Source organism: Mastomys coucha, unplaced genomic scaffold (assembly GCF_008632895.1).
Source record: "Mastomys coucha isolate ucsf_1 unplaced genomic scaffold, UCSF_Mcou_1 pScaffold4, whole genome shotgun sequence".
Lineage (NCBI taxonomy): Eukaryota > Metazoa > Chordata > Mammalia > Rodentia > Muridae > Mastomys > Mastomys coucha.
Window position 1 is genome coordinate 54,699,506 of NW_022196910.1, and position 26,371 is coordinate 54,725,876.

The 26,371-nt window shown below is 43.1% G+C and overlaps 1 protein-coding gene across 15 annotated transcripts in view; it reads left to right on the plus strand.

Moving 5' to 3' along the window:
* R3hdm2 (R3H domain containing 2) overlaps positions 1–26,371 on the plus strand; it is a 120,996-nt gene that overhangs the window by 68,262 nt on the left and 26,363 nt on the right. For 6 of the 15 annotated variants that reach the window (XM_031350110.1, XM_031350115.1, XM_031350116.1 and 3 more), the window contains 11 exons: positions 6,437–6,478; positions 7,317–7,403; positions 9,035–9,161; positions 12,202–12,280; positions 12,942–13,001; positions 13,741–13,881; positions 14,401–14,509; positions 17,086–17,181; positions 19,920–19,951; positions 20,054–20,110; positions 25,916–26,148. In XM_031350110.1, coding sequence (XP_031205970.1) covers positions 6,437–6,478; positions 7,317–7,403; positions 9,035–9,161; positions 12,202–12,280; positions 12,942–13,001; positions 13,741–13,881; positions 14,401–14,509; positions 17,086–17,181; positions 19,920–19,951; positions 20,054–20,110; positions 25,916–26,148 — 1,063 coding nt within the window. The remainder of the gene's footprint in view (positions 1–6,436; positions 6,479–7,316; positions 7,404–9,034; positions 9,162–12,201; positions 12,281–12,941; positions 13,002–13,740; positions 13,882–14,400; positions 14,510–17,085; positions 17,182–19,919; positions 19,952–20,053; positions 20,111–25,915; positions 26,149–26,371) is intronic. The other 9 variants (XM_031350111.1, XM_031350109.1, XM_031350119.1 and 6 more) reach the window with 5 other exon arrangements.

The window sequence follows — 26,371 nt, forward strand, 5'->3', positions numbered from 1 at the left end:
TTACTAAGTCCTGCTGCAGCACAAGGTACAACCTTGGCTATCTCTGGAACACAGTCTCTTTGCTCTCATAAAACACTTCCCAGAAGATGTCACCTCAATGATGCTGGTCTCTTCTTTTGGTTTTTCAAGATAGGGTTTCTCTGTGTAGCCCTGGCTGCCCTGGAACTCACTCTGTAGACCAGGCTGGCCTCAAACTCAGAGATCCACCTGTCTCTGCCTCCCAAGTGCTGGGATTAAAGGCGTGCGCCACCCTTTTTTGAGATCCAAAAAGAAAGTTCCTCTATCTAGTCCAGTGGTCCTGTGCTCACAACTAAGTGGCAGGGTTGATTTGCTTCCATCTGTCTAGCAGGAGTCCCTGCTCTAGGGAAGCTGATGCTCACGTGTTTACTGTGGAGTAGCTAGCACAGTTCACCTTGGTGCAGTTGATCAGCATTCTCCTTGCCTTTGTGTAGTCTTGTCTGTAGCTTGCTCTGGGCTCCTGGCTGCTAAGCTTTCTTCTGTCAGAGGCACATTGAGCTTAGTGCTGGGAACCTGGTGGGAAGAAGGCAAAGTAAGAGAGTGGACATGGGGAGGGGTTGCCTCCCCTTTTCTTCATTGACTGGCAGAACCAATGTCCTGGAACCCCAGGCAGCATTGCTTGCCTTTGTCCACATAGCATCCTTTATCCAAAAGGGAGGGATCTACAGTATTTCTGGCAGCATTTCCAACCAGTGAGAAGACAGAGGTGTTTTTGTCACCACCTAATTACTCTGCAACTCAGGGCTGCAGCTAAAAAGCAGACCCAGCACTGAGACATACACTGCACTATCCTGGACTAGACTATAGGGACATCCACTGTCGTGTCCTGGGCCAGACCATGGCGTGGCCATGCTGTACTGAGCACAAGGGAGAACTTACACTTGCATTTTTTATTTATTTGCTTATTTACTTTTAGTGTTTTTAAGACAGGACTTCATGTAGTTCAAGCGGACTCTTAAACATGCTATGTAGTCCAGGCTAACCTTGAAGTATACCCCCCAAAATGCTAGGATTACAGTGCCCAGAACTATCTTGATTAGATAGATAGATAGATAGATAGATAGATAGATAGATAGATAGATAGATAGATAGATAGGGAGAGGAGAGAAACAGACAGAATGAATGAGTGTTTTGTCTGCATGCATATCTGTATTATATCTGTGCATCATGTTGTGTGTGCAGTGCCTACAGAGGCCAGAAGAGGACTTCGGATTCTCTGAGACTAGAATTAAACAGTTGCTAGCCACCATGTGGGTGGTGGGAACTGAACTTAGGTCCTCTACAAGAGCAGCCAGTGCTCTTAACTACTGACCCATCTCTTTAGTCCCACCAGTGATATTGATTTTTTTTGAGATTTTATTTATTTTATGTGTGTGAGTGTTTTACCTGAATGTGTGTCTGTGTACCATGTGTTCTGCAGTGCCTGTGGTGTTGGATCCACTGGAGTTACAGCAGTTGTGAGTTACTCACTGTGTAGGTGCTCAGGACTGAACTCAGGTCTTTTGGAAAAGCACCCAGTGTTTTTAACCACTGAACCATATCCCTGGCCCTACCAGTGATATTTTTTGAGAGGTAGAAGTGGGAAGTTCACGGCCGGGAAGTGGTGGCACACACCTTTAATCCCACCATTTGGGAGGCAGAGGCAAGCAGATTTCTGAGTTTGACGCCAGCCTGGTCTACAGAGTTGAGTTCCAGGACAGCCAGGGCTATACAGAGAAACCCTGTCTCAAAAAACCAAAAACAAATAAATAAATAAAATAAACTGCTGCTGGCTATGGTGGCACATGCCTTAGTCCCAGCATTCAGGAAGCAAAAGAGGCAGATCTTTGTGAGTTCAAGGCTAGCTTAATCTATATACTGAGTTCAAATCCAGCCAGGGCTACATCGTCTCAAACTGCTAAATGAACATAGTGAGTTGTACACACGGGTGTACACACCCGTATTTCTAGCATTTGGAAGGTAGAGACTGAAGAATAAGGCCAGCCTGGCCCAGGCTACATAAGTCACTGCCTTAAACAAAACAAAACAAAACAAACTTTGCATATAAACACATATTTAGCCAGTAATAATTGCTGTTTAGATGGCTCAGTGGCCTGAAGGCATTTGACACAAAGCCTGAATTCAGTCACCAGAACCCAGAGGGTAGTTCTGTGGTGCCCAATTATGCAGACTGATCCTTTTCTAGCTAGGCTAGTAGAGACTTTTTTCTGTGTTATTACTCTAGTTCCCTTTTGGTTACACAAGCCCAATTTCTATAAACTCTTCATTTTGTGCCTAAGAGTGAGATTGGACTATATTATAAGCCTGGGAGATAGAACATTGACTCTAGCAAAAGGTTAGAACCAGGAGCGGTGTCAATATGGAAGGTCTAGAAACTTGAAGCATAATTTTACAAGACAACTTAATTCACCTAAGCCTTGTCTTTAAAGACTAAAGCAACAACATAAAGAGATGGATTAAAGTTAGACAGCTCCTCAGACATGTGCTCTGCAGCTGGCTGCTCTTCTCCTGTCCTCCTCTACTGTGCTGTGTGCCAGGCCTCTCCTGGAGGCTTTCCTTTCCATTGTCTTCTACATGTGAACTGTTATTCCCCACCATCCCTCCAGAGTGTGTGGAGAAGAGACAGTTTGCCACAGCTCCAAATATACTTCCAGCCTCTACTGATACCAAGAATGAATTTTAAGTGCTCAAGACAGATAAGTGATGAATGTTTAATTATATGTTGTCAAGATTACATGAAAGATAATTAAGTGAACTTTTAGATCCAAATTATTTGTTCTCTGGAGACAATTACCTTCTGAAGTCATATTGTGTATATTTCTTAAAGATAGACAGTAAAGAAAGAACATTTATAGTGTTTATATTTCCTATGAGATACTCATATCTTTTTCTCAGTAGACAAATAATTTGTAGGTGGTGTTGGAGAAAACCTTTTCCCCACTCTCTTGCTCTAACCAGAGGAGCTGGAGTCACTGCTGCCATCTTTTGAAGGTCTTGTTCCTTTTCAGTCTTTGGTCTTGTTACTGACCTTGGATCCCTTAGCAATCCCTTAGGAAGCCTTCTGACCTCTTGTGTTTCTCAACATACAGTTGTTCTGTGAACAGCCGTGAAAATTCCTCTTCCTCTCTCATGCTCAGCTTCGGTATCCCTCTTACTTCTGCAGGTTTTCATCAGGGAAGTCTCTGTCCAGAGTGGAAGCTGAAGAGTTTGAAAGAGGAGGTGTTTTTACTAGGGCCATGCAACGTGCGTTTTGGGAATCAGTTATTCAGAACAGTTTTAACAGGGAGATTTAGTAATGCAAAATGCAGACTCCAAGCTTCTTTTTAGAATGAGCAAGCCATCAGTGTAACACATGCCCTATTAATAACTAGCTGAGTATGGCCTCTGACTGGGCTTTCTGCCTTTATTTTTATAATATCTTTGAATTTATCTATTCTACTGCCTGATGCTAGGTCTCCTATTCTCCATCATATGACCTAGTCCCTTAACTACAGCCATTGCTTCTGTATTTTATGCTTAAGTATTATCTGATTCCCTTTTTCCTGTTATAAATGAGAGTTGAAAAGTCTGAGAAAAGCATGATTGTGTGTGTGCCTTCTCTGACTGGTACTTAGTACCTGATATGTATTAGGCTTTAACCTAACTATTGGCTATCCTTTGAAAACTATGCATTATGAGAAGTAAATAGATTCATTGTTAGAGAATATACATTCATGCAATTTGAGAGTTAGCAACACTTTATAAAGATTATAAGATGAACTGTAGATACACTATATTTATTGATATACTCAATGACATGGTTAATGTTATACTTTTAAAGATTAGAGACATCCTAAGGGTATATATAATTAAAGCGATTGGTAAAAATAAACTGTAGCCTAGCCACACAATGGAATACTATGTGTCAGTTACAAAACAGTCTTCTGTGGAATGATATCTCTGAAAATTAGTTTATTCATAAAAGCTCAGAGTAGTGTATACAAATGATTTTTTTCAGTATACATACTTTTAGTAAGCTTATATGCATAAAAGTCTATGGATAGATTTTTAAAAAATCCATTCTGATTGACTAGGAAAGAACCAGGTCAGCTATTTGTGTGACAGATTTGAAACTGCTCCATGTCTAACTGTTCCATCTTTTGAACGTTTGTCCCGTCTGTGTGTGTTACCTGTTTGAAAAGGCAGTAGAAAGCACTGCCCATCCTCTCTTGTTGCACCAGGCTTTGCCACTAACCAGTTCAACTCTTACCTTTTCCATCCCCCTACCCAGTTCTCCATTTTGTACTGTTGCAAGTTGTTTTTTTAACTTGTAAAAAAGGGAAGAGAAATCCTTATCTCACCAAGACCATGCTGATACTCCACCTCTGTCTTGTCATTCCTTTCCATCCTCCAGCCTCAGTTTTTTCTATACCCTAACCTCTTCTTCACAGCCGGAATTTTGACTTCTCACATGTGTGTTCAGAAATCTTAACAAGTATTTAGTTGTTTGCACCCACATTCTGTCTCCAGGATTTTTTTTTCTTCCTCGGCATATGCTATGTCCATACCCCACAGTCTCTCCGCTTTGTTCTGGAGCTCTTATCCCTATCTTCCATGCTCTTTGCTTTTTCTTATCTTGTCTCATACCACATCTCTTATCCAAAGAAGCTATGAGACCATCACTGGACACTTAGAACTAGAAGAATTCTCTTGTTTAAGAAGGGAAGCATTGCCGGGCGGTGGTGGTGCACACCTTTAATCCCAGCACTAAGGAGGCAGAGGCAGGTGGATTTCTGAGTTCGAGGCCAGCCTGGTCTATAGAGTGAGTTGCAGGAAAGCCAGGGCTACACAGAGAAACCCTGTCTTGAAAAACAAAAAAACCAAAAACCAAAAACCAAAACAAAAACGGAAAAAAAAAGGGAAGCGTTGCTCAGGAGGCAGATCAGGGGGATCTCTGAGTTGGAAGCTACCCTAGTCTACATGATGAGTTCTAGGACAGCCGTAGAGACTCTTGTCTCATTAAAAAGAACTAGCCAAAACAGAGCGGTGAAGGAGAGAAGCATTTGGAGGAAAAATTCCCCATTCCATCCCTTTCTCTCTTTCTTTCTTCCTCTCTTCCTTTTTTCCTTCCTTTCTCTTTCTTCCTTCCTTCCCTTCCCCTCCCCTCTCCCTCCCTCCCTCTCTCTCTCCCTTCCTTCCTTCCTTCCTTCCTTCCTTCCTTCCTTCCTTCCTTTCTTTCTTTCTTTCTTTCTTTCTTTCTTAATTTTAAAGACTTATTTATTATTTGTAAGTACACTGTAGCTGTCTTCAGACACTCCAGAAGAGGAGTCAGGTCTTGTTACAGATGGTTGTGAGCCATCATGTGGTTGCTGGGATTTGAACTCAGGACCTTCGGAAGAGCAGTCAGTGCTCTTAACCTCTGAGCCATCTTTCCAGCCCTCCCCATTCCATTTCTATAGCTATAGATAGGACAAGGGTTCTGAACACAGCTTAGCAGGCGAAGGTGCTTGTGGGGAAACTTGTTGCCAAGCCTAATACCCTGATTTTGGTCCCTGAAACTCAAGTGGCAGAAAACCACTGACAACTTCTGCAAGTTATCTACTTACTGCCACTACATTCCATGTACACACACACACACACACATACACACAAATGTAATTAAAATATGTTACTGAGACTGGAGGTAAGAGGACAGGATAATTTTCCAGAGGACCTGGGTTTGATTCTCAGATCCCACATGCAACTTACAGCTGTCTACAATTCCAATTCCAAGGGATCTAATGCCCTCTTCTGATGTCCATGTATACCCAGGCACATGTGTACAGACATATAACAAATAAAATAACTGGACTGTGACTCCAGGGATTGGGAGATTGAGGCAGGAGGGTTGCAAGTTCAGGGGTAGCATAGGCTACAAATGTCAAATGAGGAAGGAAGGGAAGAGAAGGAACTCACTTGGTCCAGTGCCTGACCAGCATGCCTTTAATCCTGAATTTGATCACCAGCATGGCATAAGCCAGGTGTGGTAATGGATGCCTGTAGGATTCATACATTCAAGGTCGTGCATTCAAGTCCAGCTAGAATATATGAGAAAGACATGAAGGGATTATGTTTCATTTCCATCATGGATTAAGTAGACTTCTTTGAGCAAGCTTATAAGGAAAAAGTACTCCATGCTTTGGTAGTACATACAGTCAATAACCTTGGAAATCATGGTATTCTGATTCTTCATCTTCATGATGAATGGTGCTTAGACAGTAGATAGTATCCATTCTGTATAACAGCTGCTGGAGTTGGAAGTGGGCAATACCATGCAGGTGACTTTCGGCATCATGTGGTGGCATTTAAAACCAGTTAATAATTAGTGTGTTGTTGTTTAGCATGCATTGCTTGTAAATATTATCTGCACCTTTCCTATTTTTTAATCCTTTTCTAACAGAGACGGACATCCAGTCATGGCCATGCCAGGAAAAGAGCCAAGGTGAGCATTCTTCCTCCATTACTTACTCTCTGGCAGGATCCATTCTGCAGTTCAGAAGTGTGTGTCAGTGGAACCTGGCTTATTCAGGTTAAATAGATTTTCTTTTTCTTTTTTTTTTTCAATTAATTAATTTATTTATTTTATGTGTATGAGTACACCACCATTGCTCTCTTCAGACACACCAGAAAAGGGCACTGGACCCCATTACAAACAGTTGTGAGCCACCATGTGGTTGCTGGGAATTGAACTTAGGACCTCTAGACGAGCAGTCAGTGCTCTCTTAACTACTGAGCCATCTCTTCAGCTTGAAGTAAAGCTTTCTTGCTACCTTTTGTATCTCAGTCTCAAGTGTACATCACACAGAGTATGTGAACGTGGTCACATGCACATGTACATACATACATTTCCTACTGGAAAGTCTGGCTTGTTCTCTCCTATTCCGACAGTCTATATCTGAGCCTGAAATGACACCTGACAGGACTCCAGGGAGCCTGAGACTGTTTGATATTGTTCATACTGAACTGCTGGTTTCTCTGCTCACTCAGGGATTCTCTAGAATGGCTGTTTGTATGAGTATTAATATTCACCAAATTCTCCTCCATGCCAACCTGGTCCACATAGTTCCAGGGCAGCCAGAGCCACAAGGCTAGACCCTGTTTCAATTTTTTAAAAAAAGAAAAGAAAAAAGAACAACAACAACACTACTTAATAGAAACTGCAACTAACAGAGTCTAAGAAACATTCGCCAACAAGGGGTGTGTGTGAATGTATGTATATATGTATGTATGTATGAAGTGTAGTTTTTGATGTTTGTTTTGTGCTGTTTTGGTTTTTTCAGTCTAATTCCAAGCTCAAGTTGGTGCGTAGTCTGGCAGTATGTGAGGAATCCTCCACTCCATTTGTTGATGGGCCACTAGACACCCAGGTAGGTGTTTTACAAGCCTGAGTGCTCTTTCTTCTGAGCATGACAGTTGTTGGGTAAAGCATGGTAGCAACCCCCAGCATGGACACTGGACCTAGAAATCAAGAAACAAAGTGTTATTTTGTTTTGAGAAATGGTCTTATATATCTCAGATTCGCTTCAAACTCTGTATGTAGCCAAAGATGATTTTGAACCTCTGATCCTCCAGCTTCTGTGTCCCAAGTGCTAGGGTTACAGACCTGGACCTGGACTTACATGGAGGGGCTGGAGAGATGGCTCAGTGATTAGGAACACTGGCTGCTTTCCCAGAGAACCTTTTCCAGTTCTGACTCCCAGCATCCTGTGGGTGCTCAGAACTATCTGTAACTCCAGTTAGATGCAGATAGTGCAGAGGATCTAACACCCTCACACAGACACACATACAGGCTGAATACCAATGCACCTAAATAAGAATAACTAAACCATTGAAAAAGGAAGAGAGAAACAAAGAAAAAGACTCTAGGTGGTGACAGTAGGGATTTTGAGTCTTAATGTCTTGCTCCCTGGCAGAGGACCTGGGGCTGAACACCCCTTTCTGACACACCCTTCTCATGCTGATCTTGCAAGGATAGCCAGAGCAGCTTTAGCTGTGACTTCTGACAGGAAAAGGTTGCCCTCTGCTGTTAGTGGAACAAAAAAACCAAAGTAATTAACAGTAGACACTCTTCTATAAGATAAAGATAAAGGGCAGGGGAGATGATCCAGTGGGTATCTTAGTCAGTGTTCCCTTGCCTTGAAGGAACACCATGAGCACAGCAGCTCTTACAAAGCAAAGCATGTAACTGGGGCTGGCTTGCAGTTCAGAGGGTTAGTCCATTGTCATGATGGCGGGAAGCATACCAGCATGCATGCATTCATGGTAGCTGAGAGTGCTCCATCTGGATTCAAAGCAGCAAGTGAGCCACTGGGCCTGGCTTGGTCTTTGGAAGCCTCAGAGCCTACCCCTAGTGACACACTTCCTCCAACAAGGCCACACCTGCTCATCCTTTCAAATAGTGCCACTCTCTGGTGACACACAGTGGGTAAAGCCTTGTCATGTAGGTATGAGGACCTGAGTTCATATGCCCACCATATGTGCTCCTATAATAAGGTAAGAGGCAAAGACTAACTAGCCTGGGACACACTACTACACACAGCACCCTATCTCAAGCAAGGTTCTCTGACCTTCACAAGTTTACTGAAACACACACATGCACATACACACACACATACACACACAGAGATTTTTTTTTTTAAATGAAGAAAAGATAAATCTTTCCTCCCAAGATTTGCTAATTTATTTTAAGGGAAACACAAAAAGAGTTTGTTTTTACAAAGATTGATTTATTTTATGTGTCTGAACATTTTGCCTGAATGTCTGTCTCTATACAGTGTGCATGCCTGATGCCTGCAGGTGTCAGAAGAGGTCATCAGATCCCCTGGAAGTAGAGTTACAGATAGTTCTGAGCTGCTGTGAGGGTCTGGGAAATGGACGCAGGGTTCTCTGTCAGAGCAACAAGTGCTCTTATTTAAGCTGAGCCATTTTCTCCACACCCACCATAGAATTTAAATCTTTTAACCCATCTTTGATTACATGCCTCTTTCCTTTGTTTAAGGATATAATTCAACTGCACATCAGCTGCCCCTCTGACAAGGAGGAAGAAAAGTCCACAAAAGATGTCTCTGAAAAGGAAGACAAGGACAAAAACAAAGAAAAGGCCCCGAGGAGGATGCTATCCAGAGGTGAGGCTGTTTTCTCACCCGGCTTAGCTTGCTCCCACAGCGCGCTGCCTTGTCTGTCTGTCTGTCTCTTCTCTCTCTCCCTCATTTATTTATTTTTTTTAGGGGGAAGGTGTTTTATTTAATTTTTTTATTTTGTTATTTATTTTTGAGAGACTAGACCTTGCTGGCCTGGAATTTACTATGTAGACCAAACTTGCCTTGAACTCATAGATATCCTCCTGCCTCTGCCTCCCAGTGCTGGATTAAAGGCATGTGCCAGCATCTCAATTTCTTTTCCAGATTCATTTTTATTTTATTTTATGTATATAAATGTTTTTGCCTGCATGTGTATCTATGCACTATGTACATGTCTGGCACCCAGGTAGCCCAGAGGAGGGTGCCAGTTCTCCAGGGACTAGAGTAAAGAGACAGTAAAGGGCTACCTTGTGGTATGCTGGGCATCAACCCGGGTCCTCTGGAAGAGCATGCAGTGTAACTGCTAAGCCTTCTCTCTCTCCAGATCCTTCTCTCTTCAGTTTTGCAGCAGGGTCTCATGTAGGCCGCCTGGCCTATAACTTGCTATAGGGTCTCATGTGGGCCGCCTGGCATATAACTTGCTATAGGGTCTCATGTGGGCCACCTGGCTTATTACTTGCTATAGAGTCTCATGTGGGCAGCCTGGCCTATAACTTGCTACAGGGCCTCATGTGGGCGGCCTGGTCCGTAACTTGCTATAGAGTCTCATGTGGGCGGCCTGGCCTATAACTTGCTATAGGGTCTCATGTCAGCAGCCTGGCCTATTACTTGCTCTATAAGTGAAGATTATCTTGAATTTACAGCTTTCCTGCCTCTATTTCCTGAGCCCTGGGATTATCTCAGTGGGGTGTGCCACTCTGCCTGGTTTAATGTGGTCCCCTCTACCAGCTGAGCTACACCCACAACTCACTCTCTTCTACTCTCCTTTTGTGCTAGGGGTTGAACCTAGCTAGCCCTTGCACATGTTAGGCTCTACCACTAAGCTATGTCTCCACCCACCTGTTACTTTACATGTTGAGGCACAATCTTACTAAGTTTCCCAGGCTGTCTGTGAACTTAAGTTGTAGTCCAGGCAGGCCTTGAATTTTCCTGCTTCAGCCTCGAACAGCTAGGATTAAAAATCTACAGTCTTCTTTCTTTTTGTCTTGACACCTCAAATCCACTGCAGTTCTGTGTCTCCTGCTGCCTTGCTTACTTGGGGAACTCATTAACTACATTAAGTACTTTTTTGCTTCTTTAACCTATCTTGCCTCAGGGCCTCCCACACCACATTGAGGCACTCTGTCAGGACTGACACTACCTAGAATAAGGCAGTGTAGTCAGTTCTGACTTTGTTTATGCTCCAGGAGAGATGGTAGTATGAATAATCACAGTAGCATATCTTCCATTGGGAGTGGCTACAGTGATTTACTTATATATTACTTTATTTATTTACTTTCTTTGGGCTGGTCTTGACCCTCCTTCTACCTCCATCTCCTGAGTACTGGGATTACCATGCCAGTTTAGGGGTGCTGGGACCAATCCCAGTGCTTCATTTATGTTAACTAAGCACTCTAGCAACTGAATATTGCCCCACCCTGTTAGTTATAGTTTATGATACAGATCTGCATCTGCTTGTTAGACTCTGGCTTTAAAGATACAGTCTATAAAAATTATCATATTGAGGTGCAGCAAAATAGCTCTGTGGTAAAAATGTTTGCACTGCAAACCTAACAACCTGAATTCAATCTCTGGAATCCACAAAGATGTAAAGAAAAAAGTGACTCTACACAGTTGTGGTATGACCTCCTGTACCAGGGCTTATGTGTCTACACCGCCCCTCGGCCCCCGGCACACACATATAAGCACACACAGTAACACTAATCATACACCATATATGACACACCACATATGCCATACAGACACACACATCACACACCACATACTATTTTTTTTTATTTTTAGTCTTTGAAAAATTGTATTTGACAAAGCAACTAAAACTACACAAATTTCCTGAGACTTTGGAAAGTTCAACTCATTGCCCTCACCTATTTTCATTTATAGAATAAAACCTGCTTCGTTTTGATCAGGACACTCAGTACATACTAAGGTTAAGTAGTAGTATTTTAGTATAATAGTGATATAGCACTGTAGCCCAAATAGTCATCCTCCTGTTGTTGCAGTGTGTGTGGTGTGTGTGTTTATATGTTCACGGGGTGGAGGCCAGATGTTGAAGTCGGGTGTTTTTCTTTTGCCTTCTACCTTATTTAATTTTTTTTTTTTTTTCGAGACAGGGTTTCTCTGTGTAGACCTGGCTGTCCTGGAACTCACTCTGTAGACTAGGCTGGCCTCGAACTCAGAAATCCACCTGCCTCTGCCTCCCAAGTGCTGGGATTAAAGGCGTGCGCCACCACTGCCCGGCTCTTATTTAATTTTTTTGCACATATTTCTGTGTTTGTTTATTTTCTGTTTGTGTGATGTCTGTGTGGAGGTCAGAGACATACTTTGGGAGTTAGTTCTCTCCTTGCACTAATTAAGTTCTGGGAATCAAATTCAGGTCACCAGTTGTGGCACTAAGCACTTCCACTCCACCACCTCAGCAGCCTCCCCACCTTACTCTTTGAGATAGTTTCTATACTGAACCCACAACTCACTGGGTAGTGGGTTCAACCCACAGAGCTGCCTGCCTTCACCCTCTGTCCCCAGTGCCAACTCAACTCTTGTGTGGGTGTTAGGGGTCTGACTATGTCCACCGATCTGTTTCCTTAGCCCATGGCTTCTCCTTTTTGTATTAGTTTTTTTAGCAGTACTTGGAATTGAACCTCAGACAGTACACATGCTAGACCAGTGCTTTATCACAGCCCAGTCCATGATGGGAGCTTCACAGAGCTGGCAGTAAATGCCATTCAAGGTTTTATGCTGAGACCTTTAGTTTAGTTCTGGTGTCCTATTTTCATAATGTCTGTGTAGACATTGGCTTTTGTTTAAAATTAGATACTATGCAAGCAGTTTCATTTCTTTTAAATTTCTTTTGTTGTGTCTCTAGACTCTAGCCAAGAATATACCGACTCTACTGGAATAGATCTACATGAATTTCTTGTAAATACACTGAAAAAGAACCCAAGGTAATAACATGATTGGTGTGTGGGGAGGTGGGCAGTGGGGCTCTGAAGCCAAACAGCTCTCCTTTCCAGCATTTCTCTATTATTAGAATATTGGATGCCCACTGCTTCTTAGTTCTTCTAAACTATTGTTTTTTTTTTTTTTATTTTTGAAGTATTTGGAATATTGTCACATTGAGAGTTCTGTGTTTTGAAGAGTTGACAACAATGTTGTAGAAGAAGAATATAATGACTAAGAGCATAAGACTTGCATGCTCACTGGTTAAAGTTCCACAGGAGCAAGCTAGTGACTGGTACATGAGCAAAGTCATAGCTGCGTTAGAGCTCTGAGTTCTGGGTGGGATGAGCATAATGCCTACATTCACAAGCATAGAGCATGTGTTTACATGAATTGCTGCTAATAATTAGAGTGCTGATATAAATAATAAGGACATGTTAGGAAAGATCTATAAAATAGGTACTTAAGTTGGTGTTCTTTTTCAGAATACCATAGGACAGTCAGATCCTAGCAGAGGTTTCTTGCCTTGTGCATTGTGATGTCCATTATTAATTAGAGTTTGGATGCATCCCTCAGTTTTTGTGATGAACAAGTTGGTTGTCAGTCCCAGCTTTTAATGTCTGTGGGAGGGCTGTGTCTTGTTTTGTTTTAATCTTGTTTAAACAGGGACAGAATGATGCTGCTAAAGTTAGAGCAAGAGATTCTGGATTTCATCAATGACAACAAGTAGGTTTCTCTGACTACATGCACTTGGAAGGTGGGAGGGACACTGGGGAGGAAGTGGGGACAGCCTTGGGCATCAGTCTTTCCTCAAAGGAAGGGCATGGAAGTGATTACTCCCTGGGAGAAAGAATTTGGGGAGGGACTGGAGAGATGGCTCAGCAGTTAAGAGCACTCACTGTTCTTCCAGAGGTCCTGAGTTCAATTCCCAGCAACCACATGGTGGCTCACAACCATCTGTAATGGGATCTGATGCCCTCTTCTAGTTTGTCTGAAGACAGCTGCAATGTCATATATATAATAAATCTTTTTTTAAAAAGAGGGAGATTGGGAGGCAGAGGCAGGCGGATTTCTGAGTTCGAGGCCAGCCTGGTCTACAGAGTGAGTTCCAGGACAGCCAAGGCTACACAGAGAAACCCTGTCTCGAAAACCCAAAAAAACGAAAAAAGAGGGAGAAAGAAACAGTCAGGAAATTTTAAACTTGAGCCAACAAGAATTTATATTGTTTTTAGTAGCTAGGTTTTGCCCCAGATAATACTCTACTCCCATCTTTAACTGACAACATTAAGGTGGGTGGAAGCGAGGCATCACGCACTGGGAACAAGCAGTGTTACTAGGGGCTGGAACAAATTAATGTACAAAATCTGATCCTTCTAAATTTTTTCCCCATTAGACACCATTAAGAAAATTAATTGGCTTCTGTTGTTGATGTCTTCTTTTACTTGTTACCCTGATATCCCTTCAGTAACCAGTTCAAGAAGTTCCCTCAGATGACCTCATATCACCGGATGCTATTACACCGGGTAGCTGCCTATTTTGGGATGGACCACAATGTTGATCAAACCGGGAAAGCTGTCATCATCAACAAAACCAGCAGCACGAGGATGTAAGGAGAAGCCATTGATTGGACGGTTCTCAGGGGATAACCAGCCAGGATAGAAGAGAATCGGGGGTGGGGTGGGGGGGTGGGGATCTCATTGATTCCTACTTTCTGTGAGGTCTTAGAGATAGATTCTGATTAGAGATACTGGTGGTTCATGAAGACTGGCCTTAGCTTCTGTTCACCTTGTATAGGCCAGACACAACTTTGAATGAAGAGGTGTTACACTGAAGAACAAGCATCATATAGAGTGGTGTGCACCTGAGATCCTAGCACTTGAGTGGAGGCAGAAGGCTCAGGAGTTGAGAGCCAGACTACATGAGCTGCTGTCTCAATGAAGGGGAGGGGATAACACACACAGATTTCACATGAACATTCATGTGACTTTTTCACTTTTGGGGTGATTCCTAATACCAAAAATTCTCTTAGAGATACAGAATTTAGTAGAAGTGTGCGTAGAACTTCTTCTCCCTAACAAAAAGGTCTTTTTCCTTCCTTCTTTTCACATTTCCTTACAAATCTTAGCCCTGAACAGAGGTTCTCAGAACATATAAAAGATGAGAAGAACACAGAATTTCAACAGAGATTCATTCTCAAGAGAGATGATGCCAGTATGGACCGAGATGATAACCAGGTGAAGAATGGAAGAGGGTGGGCCTATAAAGAGAGAAACTGGGAAGGGAGAAGGATTTGGGGAAATGGAAAAAATTGAAAATATCTTAGAATGGAAAAATACATATAGCTGTTATCCTGAGTTGTTGGGACTTAACACTGAGGATTGGCTACAGTTGCCACGCTCAAAGCCCCAGTGAGACATGGTGCTGAGGTCTCATTTGGCCTACAGTTCTTTAGGTTTGCCTCTAGCTTGTAACATTTCATTTTGGACAAACAAGGTCCCTCCCTGTATCAGCCTTGATGTAGCTGACTTCAGTGCCATCTCTTTGCCCAGCCCCTCCCTGTCTTACAGAACTTACATCATGAGCTACCAAAATAAGCAAAAGTTACTTGATCCCATTTCCACTCTTCTCCTAGCTGAAGGCTAGCCTCAAACTGGCAAAGTTACGGTCTAATTTAACCAGTTATAGAGGTGTGTCTCTGATACCCTTTGTAAACTACTTAATCTTTCCCAACTCCTTTCACCATGGTGAGTTAATGTGACCCAGTGCTGGGAACTCTCAGGTTCCTTGTGATCTACTCCTGTGGAGCTAAGCAATAAACATACTGAACTATCCTATTTATGGTGGGGCTGGCTGCTGTTCTGACCTGCCCCTTTAGGCAGCAAATAATTGAGTATTAGATTTCTTAGCTAAATAGAGAGTTTAGAGTTATCCTACATCTGCTTGGCTGCCAAAGGGGATTAGATTTGAAGAGTATGGTCGGGTAGAACCAGTATGAGTCTTGGTGAGGAGCAGTAACCATATAACAATACCACACTTCTCCAGTCACACTTAGGTGTCTTGAGAGCAGGACCTTCTTGCTTGCTACTTGAATATAAAAGGGAGTCCTTTTAAGAAAGACACCGTTATTTAATGTGGACAAACACGCTGGGTCTGATCGAAAGCAAAGAGAACTACAAAAAGACAAATGTTTACAAACAAGAAAGAGCCTTTCCATCCTGATACCCTTCTCTACATTTCCCCAACGCCCCTTTCATGTATCAGGAAATACTCAGGCCTGCAGGTGCTTGGAATGGAAGGGAGTCTGTTTCTACTGGGAACCTTTCCTCTCACAGCTTCAAGCTTGGTCCCTAGTAGCATAGATTCTGTGCACTTTCTGGCTGTGGTATTAGTAACAAGCGTAGTATTGTTATTTTATTGTTTTCCCTGAGCTGAGCTTTGCTTTAAACATATGTTATGTCTTTTAATCCTTTCCACAACCCAATGTAAATGGGGTTATTAACCCCACTTTACACATAAAAATATTGAGTCTACCAGATATTAAGTTACTTGCCTGAAGTCAGTTTACTGGTAGTCAACAGCTGGGATTCACCTTGATGCCCCGTTATGCTTTCTACTCTGCCACAGGCATGCTATGCTCGAAGCCAGGCAGCTTGTTGAGGGTCTCTTTGTAATAGAGCTGATAAACTTATTAGCAGAACACAGGTTCCAAAATGTGGAGAGGACAGTGTCTAATTGGAGTTAAGACCCCAGAATTCTGGGGTTGCCTTTAGAAACAGGTAAAGACAAGAGTTTTGGCCTAGAGCAGTGGGTTCCTTAGGGCTTCATCTGGAGCCTCTGATGGAAGGTCAGAGTTCTCTGTAGCATGATGACAGTGAGTAATGAGTTCCCTCTTGGAGCTCCTTGCCTTTGTGGTCACTGTGGAGAAGGTTTCTCTGTTACACTGGCCCAGGACAGGGTTCACAAACAGCATCAAGAGAAGAATGGTGGTGGGAAGCTAGGTGGTGGCTAGCCAGAGTGGTCATTTGCCCATCCAACATTGGTCTGTCACTCTGTCAGAGAACGTGAATGTCTCTCTGTCCCCATCTCTTCTCTTGCTGTCTTCCTCTCCTCTTTTCACTGTGCCTCATTTATCTGTTCTTTCTCTACTCATTTCTTTCCATTTGTTCTCTCTCTTTCTCTCCTGTGTTGCGCTGTTCTCTTTGTATTTCTATCTCCTCAACTCCCTTCAATTGCTGTAATTAAGATGAGAAACATGCTTAGTCTTTGAGTTTAGCCTCACTCTGGAGATTTTGCTAAGTCCTGTTTGACTTGGGTTGCTAGATATGGCATTAGTGACTGAAGACGGGTCCTGCTCAGTGCTAGTTCTATAAAACTCTGCGTTCAGCTGTGCTAAACACTTAGGGCGTTGCCCTTTTCAGCTTCCTTCTTCCCCTTACTTGCCCTCTAAAGCACTGTTATTTATTTTCCTAGGGCTGTTTTCTTGATCTTTACTGACTGAGCAATACCTGAGTACTCCAAGGAATCGACCCAGTCCTTACACATAGTTGTTGTTCTTGGGGTTTGGGGTTTGGGGGAGGGTGGAAAAGTCTTCTACCATCCAGAAAAGCTGATCTCCCAAACTGCATGGTCAGATGTGCCCAGTGAAACCTGTCCAGGACTGGAAAGTTTATTGTATTTATTTTCCTTTTTTTTTTTTAATTATTATTATTATGGCAACCATAAACTTTCCCAGTTTCTCTTCCTTGCTGGTGTGCAGTGAGCTTGCAGTACGAGGAGAACTTAACTAGCTTAATTCTGCTCACCGATCTAGATGAGAGTTCCATTGCAGGATGGAAGGAGGAGCAAGTCAATAGAAGAGAGAGAGGAGGAATATCAAAGGGTCCGAGAGAGAATATTTGCCCGCGAGGTAAGTGTAGCCTCTGAGAGTTGTCAGACCATAGCTCTTAGCTCGTAATCTTTGCAACTGTGAATGGATGAACCCTCCGGAAATGTTGCTGGGTCTTTTGTTTCTTTTTCTTTTCTTTGCACCAACATCAGTCAGTCCAAGATTGGACCTCTAACCCTGAGCATGTTTTCTTGAAAAGCTATAGGTTTTCATTTGTGTTAGAATACATTCTGCTGTGTGCTATACAACAAGAACCAAAACTTGGAGTGGCTGAATTTGGTAAATGTGACTAGACTGGAAAGGGAATTGGTTTTGGCAGAGCTGATGAAAGGGCCCTAAGTCTCGCTCCTCCCACTCAACCTCCTGACTCCCACTGTCTGTTGGACACATCGTTGCTTCTTAGTAGAAGACTCAGTATCCATACAGGCTCAACACACATCTTGCTTGGCCAGTTAATTTTTAGAATATATTGATGTTTTATGAAGGGCTACTCTGGCATCATCCTCTACAGGTCCCACACCCCATGCACAGAAGGTGCCCCCAATTCCTGGCACTAACTGCTGGGACAAGAAGCCTCTCTTCCTGTATTTCTTACCTTGTTCCTAGAACAGGAAGGGCTTTTTAGCCCAAAGGACAGCAGTCAGCCAGCTTAGGTAATGCCTCTTTAAGAACTGTGGGCCATATCCAATGCACTTGTCACCCTGTGTCTAGTCTTTAGGAACTGTGGCCATATCAAATGCACTTGTCACCCTGTGTCTAGCTGCCTTTGCCTTCAGTCTAAGAGACGTAGAGCAGGATTTCAGGGACAGGTTAGACGAGCAACAGATGGACAGACCTTCAAAACACATGGACCCAGGCAGAGTAATATCTTAGCAGCAAAGGAAGTTTAAATCATGTGGATGGACACTACTCTCCTGCCCTTCCTCTGTTCTTCTTCTTTCATCAAGACACCCCTCCCATTTTTATATCACACACAAATGCACACAAAACAATGTGTGTCTTTTCATCATCACCTCACTCAGAAAAATGTCTCCACTCCAGAAAAATGTTTGTTGGTTGTCTAGACAGAGAGCCAAGCGCTTTTAAGAATTCTTATGGAAAGTGGGACACCACAAGCTTTCTGTCCTAGAATTCAAGAGGCAATCTTCTTACCTTCTATTATGTAGATTTCCATTCTGAGTCACAAAAGTCTGTCCTCCAAATCATCCCTACTCAAGAGTTCTGTATATCACCTGTGCACCAGGTGGGTGGAGAGCAGAGATGTCAGGGTTGTGGCCAGGATGACCCTAAATTGTGACTAGAAATGCTTATGTAGTACTTACTGTCTGTTAGGCATTTCTTGTAGGTTAATTTATGTCATCTTCACAACAGATCTGTGAAGTAATTTTAATTATTTTTCTCACTTTATAGAGGAGAATCTAAGACACAGAGGGATTTGATAACAGCCTACCATAACAATGCTAGTTAGCCAGAGTGCTAGTGTTTGTTGTAGACACTCTGGCACCAGCGTCCATATTCACAACAAGCCCCCTCTTGATAGTTTGCTCTGCTCTGGGCTCTTAGATTAGGTCGCCCCAGCAGTGTCAGCCTAGCTGACTGTGTGTGCACTTCTGCCTACCTCACTGTGCCAAGCCCTGGACAAGCCCTGTTATCTGAAAGCACAGATGGCTTATTACAAGGCATTGAAGCTAGTTATCACCTTAGGGGAACTCAGCCATAGATAGCAAAGGCAAAGTTAGTGCTTCTCTCCTTTTCTTCCTGATTCCTAGTCTCTCAAGCCTCTACTAATACATGTATTCTTTGTTAAATCCTTGTAGATTTATCACTTTCGTTTCAGTATTTCCTAGCTCTTGTAGTAGAGGCCTCGGGAATGTCAGAAGATCTAGATGAGGAGAGATGGCCAAAGCCCACCACCCTCCAAAGCCTCCTGTGGAGAGGAGCCGCCCAGTCAGAGGGACGAGGAAGGGTAGTGAGGAGAAGGACAGGCCCGCCCGCAAGAACGGGGAGTGCCGAGAAGGGTGTTCGGATGGAAATGCTGCAGCCTTCTCTAGAGCCTGCACTGCGGCTTGGGAAAGCTGCCCTGTGCAGAGCCTGCTGTGCTCAACAGCTGGACGCCCATCCTCAGTGCCTTTCCTAAGGTTTGGGCTCCACCACAGTGCTCACTTCACTCAGCTCAGTGGCTTTGTCAGAAAAAATCCTGGTGGAACTGTCTCAGACTTCCATGTCCTTATTTTTTTAGGCTCTAAAAAGTATCTGTGTCCCCAATATCTCACCCATAATGGGACTCAAGGCACAGCGCCTTTCATTTGGGCAAACGGAACGGGCAGAAAGAGAAACAGCCACTGAGGTTAATTTCCAAAAAATGAAGTTTCCTTTTCATGTCCCCCTTCCTTTGAACATGCTTAAGATAAAGTATGTCAATTATTACACTCAGTTCACTACTAGAGCAATAAATATAGAGCTAAAAAGGGGGGAATAATTAGGCTCATAGCTTTCCTGTCCCTCCTCTAATACTTCTCCCCTTACCGACCTTCATTTTAAATGCTGTGGAGAGGCTAAAACTGCCAAATGCTTTCACATGACAGGTGAGAAACTGGTCTGGGATAAGGCGGTGGGGTCACTCTAGCCCTGCTTCCTCCCTGTTGATGGCTGAGGGCTTGGGTTTGAAGAGTGTGGGTATTCATAGCATCGTGGACATCCTTTTCTGTTGTGCCTTATTATTTTCTTATGAGTTATTTTCCATTTTCTCCCCTACCTAGACCGGCCAGAATGGATATCTAAATGACATCAGGTTAGTACCACTCACTCAGCATGCTCTCAGCTTTATCAGTGAGGTTAATAAAATCCTATAATGATGCTATTCTTGTTCTGTTTTGTTTTTGATATTAACCAGCAGACTCTCCAAAGAAGCCTTGCCTTCTAGCTCTCACAAGAGAAGGCAGATTTTTAGGTACCTGTGTGTGATCAGTTTCTTTCCTCTTTACTTTTAATTTTGTTTTGCTGTAATCTTTTCAGTGGAGTGAGTGAGTTGCTCCATGCATGGCTGCTTGTGGAATAATTAAATTTGTGAGTTTTGCAATACTCGATTCTTTTTTTTCCTTTTGGGAAAAAAAGGCTCCACCTCAGTGACTTTATTGTTGCCAATGTCACTTAGCCTGGAGTAGATGGGTGAAGGGGACACCAGCTGTGTGAGACAGGGCAGGCAGGTGCTGCTCCTCACCCCCTATACACGCGCGCGCGCGCACGCGCACACACACACACACACACACACACACACACACACACACACACACACAGATGGGCTAGAACTCAGCACAAGATGTATTATAACGGAAAAGGATGGGCTCTGCTGATATCTGAACCTAGAGCAGGGACTGTTTTGTGTCTCTAGGAAAGATAATACATGCACGTATATAAATACACATATGAATCTCTGTGTGTGTGTGGTTTTACCTTGAGACATTATAATGTCTACAGTGACCAACCTCAGAGGATAGGTGTGCATTAGAATGGACCTGGAGCATGTGCTTTGTAGGACTTGCTGTCTGTTATTCACCCTTCGTTGTGAGCAGAGCTGCTGTTCTTTGCTGTACTAACTAACCCAATGCTCTTACTTTTTAACAAAGCAAACATAATAAAATCTTTCATTTTAATCTCTCAGTCTCATCCTAAGGGATAATATAGGATGGATGTGAGAGGAATACTTTATGCTGGTACCCACTCACTATAATCTGTCCTCCTGATTTACCAACAGAAAAGCTACAGAGTGTAAAGGGCACGAGTATTAACACCATTTCAATACTAACTCTTTCCAAAGGCTTCTCTATTTTTTTGTTTTGTTTTGTTTTGTTTTTCAAGACAGAGTTTCTCTGTGTAGTCCTCTGTGTAGACCAGGCTAGCCTCAAATTCAGAAATCTACCTGTCTCTGCCTCCAAGTTCTGGGATTAAAGGCAAGTACCACCACTGCCCGGCTGGGTTTCTCTATTTTTCAAATCCTTAGTGCGATAGGAAATGTAGAATATAGGTCTCACTTTAAAGCTGTAGTTGTCTTCTATTGGCCTTCCTGAAGCTGAGATGCTCAGTGGTTACCAGTGTGCACTCCTGTAGAAGGCCTGAGTTCCTTCGAAGCACTCACTTCGGGCGACTAACGGGGGATTGGATGCCCTCTAGCCTCCACAAGCACTTACACTCCACACAAAGATACATACATATCAATAAAAATAAATCCTAAAAGGAAGAGGAAGAAGGAGAAAGACATTTCCCACTACTGGGAAGGATAGAGAATTTACATTTTTCTAAAATTTTTAAGATTTATTGTATGTGTATGAGTGTCTGTGCACCACATCCATGCAGTGCCCACAGAGGCTAGAAGATAGTGTTGAATTCCCTGAAAGAAGTTATAGACAGTTGTGAGTTGCCATGTAGGTCGTGGGAACCAAACTCAGGTCTTCTGGGTGTGCATCCAGTGTTCTTAACCACTGAGCCATATCTCCATGCCCTCTGACCTCTTTTACTTTTAGACAGTGCCACCTTGAAGTCCATCTCAAAACCAGAGGCTGAGTGAACTCTGCATTGTTGATAGTACCAAAGATAAGTAAAGTTTTCACATAAAAAATGAAATTCTGCTAGGTAGTATATACTATGTAGTCATAATTAACCCAGAAAACAGTGCCTTATAGTTGCCTAAGTATATCTTTCCTGGTTCAACTTTCTCAGTGTATTGACGTGGTCAACTGGTTTATATAACAAGAAACAGGAGGTAGAGATGGACTAGTGAGCCCCCGTTTCTGTGGCTGTAAGTGGTGAGACCACGGCTGATTCTGTCCAGTGTTCTTTCCATTGTCCCACACCAGCTCCTTACACACAGCCTTCCTCTCAAATGTGTTCTATTTGAAGCCTAATTCAGATTCACTTAAGAGCGATGCTTTCCTGTGAGCATCAGGCTACTCCAAACTGTGCAGATAATAGCTTGAAGACTCTGGTGAGCAGGTGCAGCCCTCACTTCTCCAAATCTTTCTTGCAAGCCTAAAATATCAAACTGTGTTTTGATTAAAGACCTAGGTGAAGACCAGTGAGACAGCTCAGCAGGTGAATGCAGCTGCCACCAACCCAGGTGACCTGAGCTCAGCCCCAGGAGTCAGGTGGTGGGAGGAGAGAACTTAGCCCCTGGGGTTGTCCTCTGACCTTCACACACAGATATAAAAAATGATTAACAATTACAAATAAAAGTGGGACTAGAACAATGGCTCAGCAGTTAAGAGTACATACTGATCTTGCAGAGGACCCTGAGTTCAAGTCCCAGCACTCATATTAGGAAGCTCACAAATGCCTATAATTACAGCTTCCTGGAATCTTACACCTTCTTCTGAGCACATCGCATGCCTAGGCTCCCTGCTGACACCGACATATACACATAATTTAAAATAAAATAATGCTGTTTAAAAATAAACAACTGGGTATGATGATACACACCTTTGATCCCAGTATTGGGGAAGAGATAGAGTTATGAAGATCTTTGTGAGTTCAAGGCCAACATGGTCTACATAGTGAGTTCTAGGACAGCCAGGGCTATAGTGAGATTCTGTCTCACATAAAGGAATAAATAAATTAAAAGAAGACACAAAGATTTAATAACAAGAGAATGTTTTAAACCTAGGTTAGGTGCTGGTAATATGATTGAGCTGATGAAGAACTTAGTGTACCAAGGACCTGGGTTCAGGAGCAGCACAAGAACGTGGGATACTGGTACACACCTGGAATTCCAGCACTCAAGGGGTGGAGGCAGGGAGATCAGAAGTTCAAGACCATCCTTGTGTGCCTGGGTAGTTTGAGGCAAGTCTGGGTTGCATAACACCCTGTCTCAAAAAAGAAAAAAAAAGTAATTTAAAATGCAGATCATAGACTGACTGCTTGCCCCGTTTTGGATCATAGTCCAGCATCTTACTAGTAAAATGCCTCATACATTTCTGTCCGTTCATGTTTTTGAAAATACATAATATACCAAATTTTATCATCTACTCAGGCAATAACTGGCAACTCCCCAGTTCTTTAGAGGTCTTAGTCCATTGATTAGGCCACCAATATCAAATGCTGCCCCTTCTATAACCCCTTCTATAACCCCACCATTTCTCAGACCCAACAAACTGGATTTCTTCCTATAAAAAACTAAATTAAGTCTACTTTAAAGCTAAATCAGAGAAGTCAGGAATGAAGCTCAGTTGGTAGTATACCTCTTGCCTAACATGTATGAAGCCCTGGATTTGATCCTCATTACTACATGAGCTGAGTCTAATGTCACACATACCTAAATCACAGCATTAAGGAAGTAGAGACAGGAGGATCCTTGACTACATACCAGGTTTGGGGCCTGACTGGGCTATGTACCACCCATTTTGAAACAGTAACAGAGATCAGGGCCTAAATGTTGGCCTAAATTAACTCTGGTTTTATAACAGATGAAGTATGAGTGTGTCCTTCATCCTTATCCCATCTCTCTAACATACTCAACCCAATCATTCCTCAGAATGGAATTTTAGTGGCTCTCCCAAATTGCCATATGACTTGTGATATGATTATTTATAGAGAAGGAAACATATCTGTTTTCTGTCTAGATTCTCTGTCAAGAGAATAATGTATTGAGTCATCAGACAATCCATCTTTGAGCATTTGACCATTACTGCTCTGGGGAAACTGGATAGGTCCAGAAGCACTACTTCCTAAGGCACTTAGTTTAAAGATGCTCATTCTCCATCTGCCTCAGGCACCAAGAGAAAGTAAAGGACAAGTTAGCCTGATAAATGCAGTCTTTTTGTTGAGAAGAGCAAGAGTCCATGCTCTAGTGTCTAATGAGCAGCTCCAGTCATTGCACTGCCAGGAACCATCACACATTGGTGTTGAGTCTTCTATATCCTGCCTGAGACAGAGCTACTGGCTCTCACTTCCATCCTGATTCTGTCTTGAACAAATTCTGATTTATGTTTGCTTCTTTTTTTGCTCTTGGCATCCAGAGAATAAAGGTTAAGTTTTAGAGAAAACAGGACTAGGTACAGTCCCTTATTCTAGCTCCATATAGAGGAACATGAGACCCTATGTACTTGGGGTAGCAAAGAAGAATTGATATATTGCTAATCAGTTGTGCCAGCATGCTGTTAGCTCTCCATGACATGGTTAATAGAAACCAGAAAAGTGGCTGCCAGCCACTTATGGCACTCACCTGCATTTCCAGCTCTTGGGAGGCAGAGGCAGGCTGATCTACAGAGTGAGGTCCAGAGCAGCCAGTGCAGGATGATGGGATCCTATCTGATGGAAGAAATGGGGCAGTGAGGAAGCAAGCTAGCTCACTCTCAGAATAACTGTGCAAAGGACCTTTGGAGCTAAAGTGATTGGGGTAGCATTTTCTATTTTGTTTTGGTGGGATAATGATGAAGGGAATCCAAACTACTATGATTTTGCCAAGTTATTTACCAGTATGTATGTATGTGTATACACACACACACACACACACACACACACACACACACACACACACACCCCAAAATCTTGGTGATTGTTGTCATGTGGTTCCCTCAGGTAGTAGTTGTTGAGATGAAACTAAACTGAAGGAAATCGTTGAGCCTCACATGCTTTTGGTACGAAGCAGTAAGTGCGCCAGGCAGTGAGCCATGGAGACCTATGTGTAGAACCCCAACGCCTTTGGAAGAACTGGCCGTGGCAATACATCTGTAACCCTGTCCTGGAAGTAGGGCTGGAAACAAAGGCAGAGCATCCATGGAGCAGTCTAATTGAATTTATTAGCTATCCAGGTTTGGTGAGAGCCAGTGTCTCAAAAAATAAGGTGGCAGGCTGGTGAGATGGTCAGTGAGTAAAGATGCCAGCCACTAAGCCTGAGAGCCTGAGTTTGATCCCAGAATTCACATGGTAGGAGAGAAGCAACCACACCAGTGCAGACAATGTTTTTAATGTTGGGATAAGCCTGATATTTTATAAAAAGCAAGAACAGAAGGATCCCTTTCTCAGTAGTTTTATGCCTCACTTATGCCTTAACTTATGCCTCAAGGCTTATAAGTTAAGTACAGTCAAACCCCTGTCCCTTTCTACCAAGTCCCAAGCATACATTTGATCTTCCTGACATCAGTCCTTAGCAACTGTGGCATCTGTTGTTCTTAGATACCAAGATGGAATTTCAACAAAACAATTTGGACACTCAGACTCCTCACTATAATCTTCCAACCCCTGGAAAGATACCATAAATAGTACCTCTGCTGGCTTGGATGCATGCTGTTTGGAAGGTCTTGTTTGGGATTTATCCATGTCACTGGCTACTCTCACTTCCTACCAACAGTAACTTCTAGGAGTCCTCTTGTTTTAAGAAGTCCCAGAAGTTGCTGTCACCCTTGTGTTATCCCCCATTTCCTGCATGTTGTGAGATCCCTGCAGGGTGTGGAAAAGAAGCCACAGTCAGTCTCAGTACTGTGAGTGTTGCTTCCCATTCACCTCAGATCACTATGTTGAACTAGCTGCCAGTTCAAGTCTTTCAGATTTGCCTCTGTGCTCTTTGTTACTCTACTGGACCTTGTTCTGTCACTCCCATCAGATCTTAGTTGGCCAGCCAACTCACATGAAGTCAATGTCCACACCCCTCCCCCTCTTCTTTGTTAGGGAGAGAATAAAAAAGGAACTCTCTTTCTCTCTCTTGGCCCTTCTGCTGAATTGGGGGGCTGGGGGAGAGGTCCTCTGACCACTGTGGTTTCTGCAGGGGAAACCGGGAAGGGCTGAGCCGCACCTCAAGCAGCCGACAGAGCAGCACAGACAGCGAACTCAAATCCCTAGAGCCACGGCCTTGGAGCAGCACAGACTCAGATGGCTCTGTCCGCAGTATGCGACCACCTGTCACCAAAGCCAGCAGCTTCAGTGGAATCTCCATCCTCACCAGAGGTGACAGCATTGGCAGCAGCAAAGGCGGCAGTGCAGGCAGGCTCTCCAGGCCAGGTACCATAGCTGCTCTCCTTTCACACCACACTGTCCCTTCCTGCTTGTCTTTTGCAAAGTATCTAGTAACTTACTTTAGGTGAAACATCTGGTGCAGTGCAGTTGCTTGGAAACTTAACAGCATTACCAGAAGAGAGGAAATCTGATTTCCTGGGTCAATTACCCATTTTTTAAAATCAATCTGTCTGTCTGTTTTTTTTGTTTTGTTTTTTGTTTTTTGGCT